The 11,514-nt window shown below is 45.1% G+C and overlaps 1 protein-coding gene across 1 annotated transcript; it reads left to right on the top strand.

Moving 5' to 3' along the window:
• The first annotated feature begins 527 nt into the window (after positions 1 to 527).
• On the top strand, positions 528 to 10,856 carry LOC120945331 (3-mercaptopyruvate sulfurtransferase-like). The gene is made up of 3 exons (XM_040359435.1): positions 528 to 734; positions 6,394 to 7,004; positions 10,303 to 10,856. The coding sequence occupies exons 2-3, from the start codon at positions 6,404 to 6,406 to the stop codon at positions 10,599 to 10,601; spliced, it is 900 nt and encodes a 299-aa protein (XP_040215369.1). The 5' UTR covers positions 528 to 734; positions 6,394 to 6,403; the 3' UTR covers positions 10,602 to 10,856.
• Positions 10,857 to 11,514: the final 658 nt, after the last annotated feature.

The raw sequence follows: 11,514 nt of genomic DNA, 5'->3' as shown, positions 1-11,514 counted from the left end.
TTAGTGCTGGGATACACTTTTTGATAGATAAAAAAGTGCTTTTTGTTATACATCTATAGAGATCAGACCAAAATGAGGGACAAATGAGGAGGAATGAGGGACAGAGGGACATTGCTCTGAATCAGGGACAGTCCCTCCAAATCAGGGACACTTGGGAGCTATGCGATAGACTGATAAGCAATTAGCGGACCTCCAGCTGTTGACAAACTACAAGTCCCATCATGCCTCTGCCTCTGGGTGTCATGCTTGATGCTGTCAGAGTCTCGCTATGCCTCATGGGACTTGTAGTTTGGCAACATCTGGAGGTCCGCTAATTGCTTATCCCTGCGAGGAACCATACTGACAAGTCACCGTTGTTCTGTCGAGAAAGACTGCCCATCATTGAAAAATGTCTTCAGTCGTCTGTTGTGCGCAGGCGCCTTTTAGCCGACACAGCAGCTGATCGTAAACTCAGTTGCTGTGCTGTTACGTACGGCGCATGCGTGAATTTCTCAACAGATCACCGGATTTCCGGTGTGTTCAGTCAGCCTCTCCTCCCGGTCTCCCATTGGCCATGCTTGGGTCACACCCCTCATCCTCCAGGACGGATCCCGTGTGGTGACAGCTGCGGACGTGCAGAGGATCAGATCTGAGTCGGTGTGATTATTAGAGCCCGAGGCAGACTGGGTGGACCCGGGCATGTGAAGGACATCGGAGGGGACAGGTGACAACACACAGGCCTCCGACACTGAGCGGTGAGTGGACCTTCCTAGCGTAGGGTGAGGACTACAAATACCAGCAGGGCCGGGCTATGGGGAGAGAAGCGTGGGCAGTATAGATCAGGAGGGAGGATTATGTACATTTCTGTGGTCACCTCTGCAGAGTTCCCATTATAAAGCAGCATTAACCCCCAAATCATACACTGATTACTAATTCCTGTATGTGGAGGCTGCATTAGTTTTCTTTCCTGCCAGTCTTCCCTCCTGCTTTATGGTGAACAGACACCCTTCAGTTTTATTACCAGATCCCAAACCTTCCTATAGACATCCCTTCCCTTCAATCTATTGACACTGAATTCTGATCAACCTGAGAGGATCGGTCAGGGAGGAATTTTATTGATTAGTTTAGCAGCCATCAATGCTGAGATACTTTGTTTACAACTACGATCCTATTTTGATCGATTAGATTATGAGATTTCATGGTGGAAACGGAGATGTGATCAATAATTTAGGATTGTAAGTTGCAATCATATCTTAACTATCATTTAAGATCCATTTCCTCATGTGAGGCAGATCTATTGATTATAGATCGATATAGATAGAGATGTATATAAATATATAAAAAAAGTTTTTGTTCTCCTATCAAGAGAGATCAATCGAAAAAGAAAGCAATAGATAATCCAAAAGTGTATGGCCATTAAGGATGAGCTCTGGCGTGTTCGCATAGTACACGTGCAGAGCCCGCCAGGAAGTGAGCACGGCGCTAATCACAGCCAGGGAGACATTTCCCGATGCACGGCTGCGGGGATCGTGAAATGTCTCCCTGGCTGTGATTAGCGCAGCGCCGTGCTCACTTCCTGGTGGGCTCTGCACGTGTACTATGCGAACACGCCAGAGCTCATCCTTAATGGCCACCTTTAGGGTGTGTCCACTCTGGATGGAGGAGCAATGGAGCCTCCTTTGGACAGCAGCATTGTCAGTCTGGGGGAGGGGTAGTGAATAAATGGTATAGAACCCCAAACCAAAAATGTCATCTATTACAGCTTACCCTTCATTAGATCTGGTGGCTGCATTCATTTTATTTGTTATGTTTTTTTTTTTTCTTCCTCTTTTATTTTCACATGGTGACCTGGCCAGTAACAAACCGTCTGTGTTGGTGCAACACAACTGGAGGAATGAGAATAGGAGGCACAGGAGCATTGTCTCTTGTGGGGGAGGGGAGTGTTTACTGTATTAGCTGGTTTTAAAACTATTAAGAGCAGCCTTACACAATGCAAAATGTTTTCCCATCAACACAGACGGGGGAATCAGCATTGAAAGACATTCCCGCCAGAAGACAGTGATTATCGCTAGCGACTATAGCAACCGTTTGCGATAATCGGAAGCACATTTGGCAGGCTGGTTGTACCCAAGTTGATCGATTAACTATCTTGGTACATTCAGCCTGCTCATTAACCACTTGCTTACTGGGCACATATACCCCCTTCCTGCCCAGGCAAAATTTCAGCTTTTCGGCACTGTCGCACTTTGAATGACAATTGCGCAGCCGTGCGACGTGGCTCCTAAAACAAAATTAACATTGTTTTTTTTCCCACAAATAGAGCTGGTATTTGATCACTTCTGCGGTTTTTATTTTTTGCGCTATAAACAAAAAAAATAAAGCGACAATTTTGAAAAAAGACACAATTTTTTTACTTTTTGCCATAATAAATATCCCATATTTTATTTGATTTTTTTTAACAATTTTTTTCTCAGTTTAGGCCGTTTACGTATTCTTCTACATATTTTTGGTAAAAAAAAAAATAATAATTGCAATAAGCGTATAGTGATTGGTTTGTGCAAAAGTTATAGAGCCTACAAAATAGGGGATAGATTTATGACCTTCTTTTTTTTTTTTTCTAGTAATGGTGGCGATCTCCGATTTTTGTCAGGACTGCGATATTGCGGCGGACATATCGGACACTTTTGACACTATTTTGGGACCATTTATACAGTGAACAGTGCTATAAATATGCACTGATTACTGTATAAATGTGACTGACAGGGAAGGGGTTAACATTAAAGCGTAGTTCCGCCCAAAATTGGAACTTCCGCTTATCCCACTCCTCACCCCCTTACATGCCACATTTGGCATGTAATTCTTTTTGGGGGGGGGGGGGGGGGCTTCAGGAGAAGGGGACTTCCTGTCCCACTTCCTCCTTCTGGGTAGGCGATTAAGCTTAATCGCCTACAGGAAGGGGCTGCTGTAGGCGATCGCCTAGGACACATCACAGGTCCTAGGCGATCTCCTGTCCAATCAGACGGCGCAGCGCCGGGCCGCTCGCGCAGTGCCGCTCGCGCATGCGCAGTGGGTGCCCGGCCATGAAGCCGAAAGCTGTCACGGCCGGGTGCCCACAGTTGAAATGAAGACGCCGGCCGGGGAGGGGGGGAGAGGGGGAGAGGAGCGGAGCCCCGGCCGGCGCGTCGCTGCAACGCTGGAGCAGGTAAGTGTCTGTTTATTAAAAGCCAGCAGCTACACTTTTTGTAGCTGCTGACTTTTAATAAACTTAAAAAATGGGTGGAAAACCCCTTTAAGGGGCGAGGAAGGGGTTAAATGTTTCCTAGGGAGTGATTCTTACTGTAGGGGGAGGGGACTGACTGGGGGAGGTGACCGATCTGTGTCTCTATATACAAGGGACGCACCATAGGTCTCCTCTATCCCTGACAGGACGTGGATCTGTGTGTTTACACACAGAGATCCACGTCCTTGGCTCTGCAACAGACGATCGTGGGTACCTGGTGCATCGGCATCTCAGTGAAGTGGCGGGCACGTGTGTGCGCGCCGCCGGCGGCACTCGCACACCCCACCTGTGGCCGGAGGAGCCCAGGACGCCAATAGACGGCCTCCCGGACCTGAAGTGCCACCTTGTGGCCATCATTTTACAATGGCCTGGGCTCCAAGGAGTCAATGGTTCAGATCTTGGCTGGTTCCTGCTGAATAGGCCGGATTCAAACCATGTATGGCCGGCCTAACAAATTGAAGCTCCAGGCCACACTTTGAGAGGCAGCAAGCGTTTTTTTATTTTTAAATTAAAGTTTTGCACAAATGAATAAAAGCTGATCATTTTAATCGTCCCTGTCAGTATTAAAGGGGAGTTCCAGCCTATTTTTTAAGTTTATTAAAAGTCAGCAGCTACAAAAAGTGTAGCTGCTGGCTTTTAATAAACAGACACTTACCTGCTCCACGGTTCCAGCGCCGGCCGGGGCTCCGCTCCTCGCCCCCCCATGTCTTCATTCCTAGTGTGGGCACCCGGCAGTGACAGCTTTCGGCTTCATGGCCGGGCACACACTGCGCATGCGTGAGCGGCGCCGTCCGATTGGACAGGCGCTCGCCTACAGGGAGGGGCTGCAATAAGGCGATTTAAGCTATTCGCCTTACCAGCCCCTCGGCAGAAGGAGGAAGTAGGACAAGAAGTCCCACTCCTCCTGAAGCCCCCACTCCCCCCCCCAAAAAAATTACATGCCAAATGTGGCAAGGAGTGGATTAAGCGGTAGTTACATTTTTAGGTGGAACTCCGCTTTAAGTGGTTTGTCTCATCCATGTGAACTGATACATTCTGCTGGAGAGCTTGTGAAAAACAAGACTTTCTGGCTGAATCACCAGATGAAAACAGAAGAAAGATGCTTCAAAAGAAAACGAATGCAGCCATCACATCTATGAATTGGTACGCTGCAATATAATAAATGTTTGCTTTTGGGTTTAACTAGTTCAGCTATTTGGAAATATTACCGTACAAACATCCAAACAGTAAACTGTGACCGCTGCCATCACCTTGTGCAGGTTTTTTTCAGCCGGCTCCCAGCTTGAAAGTGATGCGGCGGCTGTAAAGCCGGCTGTAAAGCCACGGATCATTTCCACAAAGCGAAATTCGAATAAAATGTATTGGGGAAAAAAAAAAAAAATCCATAGGTGACACTTTTACAGCTCATCGGTTTAGACCAGGAGCTCTTGTGCTAGAATTATTGTTCTCAGTGTGGCATTCACAGTGACATGTCGCACGGGTTACATATGCGTGCATTCCCTGGGTGTGCGTTTGCGCGCGTGTGTGGGGCACCAGGGGTTACGGCAATTTTTTACTTTTTTTTTTTAATGTACGTTTTTTTTATTAGAATTTTGCTCTGTGAAAATGATGAGTGGCTATACAAAAATGTAAGACTCGCCATGTTTGGTATCTATTTACTCAACACAACCTCAGTTTTTATATTTTACTAAAAAAAATATGTAGTGTGTGTTTGCACTAAAATTCAATTAAATATATATATATATAATTATAATATAATTTTTTTCATTTAATAACCATGATAAAGATATTTGCAACTATCGTCTTAATTCTATAGGGCCCCTGCAAATGTATAATATTCTGGGGGTTTAGGTATTTTTATTGTCAAAAATTACAATTTTGTGTGTGTGCAAACAATGAAAGAAATTTGCTCTAGAGACAAACTGGTCAATACTGCTTTAAGCCGACCATACATGGATCGAAATTCAGCCGGATCCAGCCGAGGATCAATCTTGCTGTAGCTCTCTCTGTTCAACAGAAGCCGGTCTTCAAAGATCTGCCCCACAACCAGCATTTAATTGGCACATTCTGATGGGGGGGGGGGGGGTCAGAGTACAACAGTGGGGAGGATTTTCCCATCCACCTTGAATATGGGATGTGTGTTTTTTTTCCAGCAGACTGGTTGACCAAGAAGATTTACATAGAATTAAGGAGTTGTAAAGGAAAATGTTTTTTCACCTTAATGCAATCTATGCATTAAGGTGAAAAAACTTCAGTGTATACTAGCCCCCCTCCCCCCCCCACCCCATCCCCAAGCCCCCGTTTTTACTTAGCTGACCCTTCTAAAGTCCCGCGCTCAGTCCCGAGATCTTCTTCGCCGCTCAGCTTGGCCGCTGATTGGCTAGAGCGGATGGATTGAGAGCAGCGCAGCCAATGGCTGGGGCTGCTATCAATCACATCCAGTGACGCGGCGCGCCGAGGGGCAGGGCCGAGTGATACAGTGATGGCTCACCAATTACTCACCACCATGCAAGCTCTCGCATTAATGTGGTCAGTATTTGCGGGGAGGACCAGAGACAGCCGCCGAGGGACCCCAGAAGACAGGATTCGGGGCCACTCTGTGCAAAACGAACTGCACAGGGGAGGTAAGTATAACATATTTGTTATTTTAAATGAACATTTTTTTTTTCCATTCACTAACCCTTTTACTACATGCCGACCAGCCGCCCCAGTTCTACGGCGCACTGTGGCATGTTTGGTATCTATTTACTCGGCGTAACTTCATCTTGCACATTATGCAAAAACATTGGGCTAACTTTACACTTTTTTTTTTTTCTAAGCACAAAACTGGAAAGCATTGTGTCCTCGATCACTAGATGAGGGGTGCAACGTCGGGCTTCTGCAGACAAGCCCTGCATACGGGCTGTCCATTTCAAAGCTGTGGGGGTTGTGAATAAACTACAAGGGCACTCATCAGCACCCCCGCAGTTCATTCAGAATTACAAGATGGCTTCCACGGTAGCTGATGGTATTTGTCGTTCTTTTATCACAGGAAACTGAATGACACGGCTGGGTGGGCGGTGCTCTCTTCAAAAAGTGACATCGTTTTATTACATGGTTTCTCATTATTTTTTACTTTTTTCTTTCTTTTACAGAATCTTCATCATGACCAACCAACTTCTGCCCCGAGCTTTGGTTTCCTCTCGCTGGCTTTGGGACAATTTACGGACTGGTTCAGCTCTCAGGTCCAATGTTCGGGTACTTGATGCTTCATGGCATCTCCCCAAAACTGGACGTGACCCTTGGCGTGAGTACAAGGAGCGCCACATTCCTGGAGCCTACTTCTTCGACATAGATGTCTGCAGTGACCGCACCTCCCCCTATGACCACATGCTTCCCAGCGCCGACCAGTTTGCTGAATATGCTGGGAAACTTGGAATCTCTAACGGCAATCATGTTGTGGTGTATGACGCCAGTGATTTTGGCTCATTTAGTGCTCCCCGGCTGTGGTGGATGTTTAGGGTTTTTGGGCATCTAAATGTGTCCGTGTTGGATGGAGGTTTTAAAAGTTGGTTAAGGGAAGGACATTCAGTAAAGTCGGGAAAGGAACCTCGCCCAGAGCCAGTAGAGTTCAAAGCACAGCTGAACACTTCTCAAGTTATAGACCATGAGGAAATGGTGGACAACGTTGAGAAGAGGACGTTTCAGATGGTGGATGCCAGAGTGGAGGGAAGGTTCAGAGGACTTGAACCTGAGCCCCGGGAAGGTAAGAATGGATTTGTGCTTATTGCTTCCAGATCATATTGATGGCTTAAAGGGGTTGTAAAGGTACAATTTCTTTATTTATTTTTTATTCCTAAATAGCTTCCTTTCCCTTAGTGCATTCCTCCTTCTTTTACCTCATCCTTGCATTTTGCTTTTAAATGCCCTTATTTCTTCTGATAAATCCTCACTTCCTGTTCTTCTGTCTGTAACTCCACACAGTAATGCAAGGCTTTCTCCCTGGTGTGGAGAGTCGTGCTCGCCCCCTCCCCTGGAATACAGGATAGTCCGGACGCCCACTAACGCACAGCTCCTTTCTCTATCTGCAACGTAGAGAGCGTCCTGACTCTCCTATAGTCCAAGGGAGGGGGCGAGCACAACACTCCACACCAGGGAGAAAGCCTTGCATTACTGTGTGGAGTTACAGACAGAAGAACAGGAAGTGAGGATTTATCAGAAGAAATAAGGACATTTAAAGCGGAGGTTCACCCTCAAAATGAACTTTTTAGCTAACCTATCTGTAGCCCTAATAAAGGCTTGTAGCGTTGTCTTTTTTTTTTTTGTACACTTACCTGTCTTCAGCCGCACTTCCGGGTCTTTTTTTCTTGCGGGGAGTGGGCGTGTCGCTCCTTTTCCCCGTCGGGGAGCTCTGCATAGATGATTGACGTGCGCGTCATCGCCTTTCGAAAATATCCGACGGGGACTCGGCTCTTTACGGCGCTATACGGCGCCTGCGCCAGCCGTGTAGAGCCGACTGCGCAGGCGCCGTAAAGTGCCGAGTCCCACTCGGATATTTTCGGAAGGCGATGACGCACACGTCAATCATCTATGAAGAGCTTAGGAACGCCTGCTCCCCGGGGGAGCGAGAACCCGGAAGCCGGGTGAAAACGACAGAAAACCGTAAGTACAGACCGAGGCGGCCAAAAAAGGAAGTGGGACAGGAAGTTCCACTAAAAATAAGGTACACAAATCACATCCCCCCCCCCCCCCCCAAAAGTGACATGCCAAATGTGGTATGTCAGGGGGCGAGGAGTGCTTAAAGCAGAAGTTCCACTTTTGGGGCAGAACTCCACTTTAAGCATGTCCTCGATATCACCATAATGTAAAGCAGTCTGGCACTAGCGCTGCAGTTTACCCTAAAGCCTTGTACACACAATGAGAATATTGGATGAATAATCCTGTTTCGCCCTCCCCCCCCCCCCCCTTGGGATGCTAGTTTCGGTTAGTTACAAAAATTCTCATATGACCAAATACAACTTTTGGAATAATGTAATGTATTCTTTCGTTTCTGAGCATGCGCAGTCTTGTTGTTTTTTTTTTTTTTTATGAAAATCGTATGTTGTGGTATCATACGAGAAAAGTCTTTTGGTTGTCCCTTTTGCATAATTTTGCACGATTGCTCCTTTTTTCATCTGATTTTCTGATTGTGTGTATTAGGCATTTATGATGCAAGAAGGGCAGATCCTAAGTGTCAAATGTTGCCTATGGCTTCAAGTAACCAGTTTAACAAGTCCTATTTGTTGTTGACCAGTCACCTTTGTGGTCCCAGCCTCAGGCCCTGTGTTATGGTCACGTATACATGGAGGTTTCACATACCTGATCTGTGACCTAGTACGGATTTGGGACAAAGAGCTAGAGATCTACATGATTACATCGGCAGGAAGCAGAGTGTGTTTTCTTGCATTTTAATTAGGGCTGTTACTGATTACAATTTTTGTGTTCGATTAACCACTTAAGCCCCAGACCATTATGTAGGTTAAGGACCAGGCCCCTTTTTGCGATTCCGCTCTGCGTCGCTTTAACTGACAATTGCGTGGTCGAGCGATGTGGCTCCCAAACAAAATTGATGTCCTTTTTTTCTCACAAATAGAGCTTTCTTTTGGTGGTATTTGATCACCTCTGCGGTTTTTATGTTTTTTGTGCTATAAACAAAAATAGAGCGACAATTTTGAAAAGAGATTTAATATTTTTTGCTATAATAAATATCCCCCAAAAATATATATAAAATTTTTTTTTTCCCTCAGTTTAGGCCGATATGTATTCTTCTACTTATTTTTGGTAAAAGAAAAATCGCAATAAGCGTTTATTGATTGGCGCAAAAGTTATAGCGTTTACAAAATAGTGGATAGTTTTATGGCATTTTTTATAAAAAAAAAATATATATATATAAATATATATATATATATATATATATATATATATATATATATATATATATATATATACATACATACATACATACATACATACATACATACATACATACATACATACATACATACATACATACATACATACATTTTTCACTAGTAATGGCGGCGATCAGCAATTTTTTTTTTTTTTTTTTTCGTGACTGCGACATTATGGCGGACACATCAGACACTTTTTGACACATTTTTGGGACCATTGTCATTTTCACAGCGAAAAAGTGCTATAAAAATGCACTGTTTACTGTGAAAATGGCAGTAAAGGGGGTTAACCACTAGGGGGTGGTAAGGGGTTAAGTGTGCCCTAAGGGAGTGATTCTTACTGTAGGTGTGATGTCACTGATCGTCGTTCCCTATAACGGGGAACAGACGATCAGTGACCCTGCCACACAGAAGAACGGGGAAGGTGTGTTTTACACTCGCCTCTCCTTGTTCTTCAACTCCTGTGACCCGATCGCAGTGATCGGGTCCCGTGGGCGCGGAACTTCGGAACTGAATCGCACACGCGCGACCCACGGCTGGGCTCTTAAAGGCAACGTACAGGTACGTGCCTGTGCCCAGCTGTGCCATTCTGCCAACTTATATGTGCAGGAGGCGGTCCTTAAGTGGTTAATCAATATTTTTTTTTTTGGTTCAATATACTTCAATGGAGAAGCTGCAGAAAAGCATGTAAAGTGTTTTTGCAGTAATTTGTGTTTTGTAATCTGCCCAATAACAAATTGGCCCAAGAAATTTAAACTTTATTTTTTTTGATGCTATTATCCGATTAATCGAAACAATAATCGGCCAACTAATCGATTATGAAAATAATCACTAGTTGCCGCCCTAGAAGTCACACAAGTCGCCCCTTTCACAAAACTGCATCAAACACGCACTAACAATGCAGCACGTAGGACTTTTAAATGCAACGGACTGGTGTGAAGGGTTCCATTAGATTTACTGGTCATGCATTTTTTTCCCCCCCCCGATTTTGGTAAGGAAAACGCGGAAGAAACGCTGATTAGTGTGAAAGGGCCATAAATGAAATGCACTGCTTAGGATAGACCAACCAATGACCTGTATTTACCATCTCTTCACATGTTTGCTTTGTTGTAGGAATTGAGCCTGGTCACATATCTGGTGCCGTGAACCTCCCTTTCCCAAACTTCCTCACAGTAGAAGGCAATGAGAAGTCTCCAGAAGAACTTCGACGTATTTTCCAGGAGAAAGGCATTGACCTATCAAAACGACTGGTGGCATCGTGTGGCTCCGGAGTCACTGCCTGCCACGTGGCTCTTGCTGCTTTCATTTGCGGTAAAGATGATGTTGGCATATATGACGGTTCGTGGGTTGAGTGGTACATGCGTGCCAAGCCAGAGGAAGTTGTATCAGAGGGCAGGGGGAAGACCCTGTAAGTGTCATGTGATCCATCCTGCTTCTAAAGACTCGCTGGTCTTCACAAACTGCTGACACCATTGTCGGGTGTAACCTTCTGCTATGTTACCACAACATTGCTACTACGTGCCTTAAATCTTCTTTTTTTTTTATAGATATACAAAGTATATGCTTGCATTCATTGACAGGAAGTGCTGCTTCACACAGGGGCAACCCGACTTGCAGTGCGACTTTAAAGGCGACTTCAGCGCGACTTGGAGCAACTTACAGCGCGACTTGGAGCAACTTACAGCGTGACTTAGTTGCCTCCAGGACAGGCGACTTTGGCTGTGGCCAATCGCAGAACAATCAGCTCTGAGGGAGGGAGGGGTTTGCCTGAGTAAACTATTTTCTTTCCCTGTAAAGTTGCTTCATTTAAGACTGTGATCCGACTTTGGAGACGCTGACCCAGAAGAAGCACGTGGATCAGTAAAATAAAGAAAACATCAAAAGTTCTTTGCTGATTATTAAGAAAGTTCTGAAGACAGAGGGTTAGTGTAACAGCCAAGCAACTAGCATTTTCAGGAAGAGGCCAGCAATGGCAGCTGTTTTTTTTTCCAAATATCACAGGATTACTTTAGCACAACTGATATTTTGTCCAGTCATCCTATAAAAAAAAAAAAAAAACACGGGGCAGTTGCAAAGGCCCTGTTTAAAAAAAAAATAAAAACCCGTCGCCTGGTTAAAAAAATTGCAGGTAAAAGTAATACGTTTAAAAACATTTTTTATTTACAGCATTTATGCTTTTACATTTTTTTTTTTTTTCCCCCACCTTGTGATGTGGCTCTGAGTCAATTCCCTAGCGCAGCCCCTCCCTCCTTGCAGATCATAGCCCTGTCCTCTACTGGGAGTGTCTAATTGCTCTCTGCTGGCCCAGCTCCTCTGTCTCCCCCC

Source organism: Rana temporaria, chromosome 7 (assembly GCF_905171775.1).
Source record: "Rana temporaria chromosome 7, aRanTem1.1, whole genome shotgun sequence".
NCBI lineage: Eukaryota > Metazoa > Chordata > Amphibia > Anura > Ranidae > Rana > Rana temporaria.
Note: the sequence above shows the minus strand (reverse complement) of the source record. Positions and strands in the feature narration are given on the sequence as shown.

Coding starts and splice junctions, on each gene's coding strand:
- LOC120945331 (XM_040359435.1), top strand. CDS start 6,404: ATGACCAACCAACTTCTGCCCCGAGCTTTGGTTTCCTCTCGCTGGCTT. Junction 7,005..10,302: donor TGAACCTGAGCCCCGGGAAG/GTAAGAATGGAT, acceptor GCTTTGTTGTAG/GAATTGAGCCTGGTCACATA.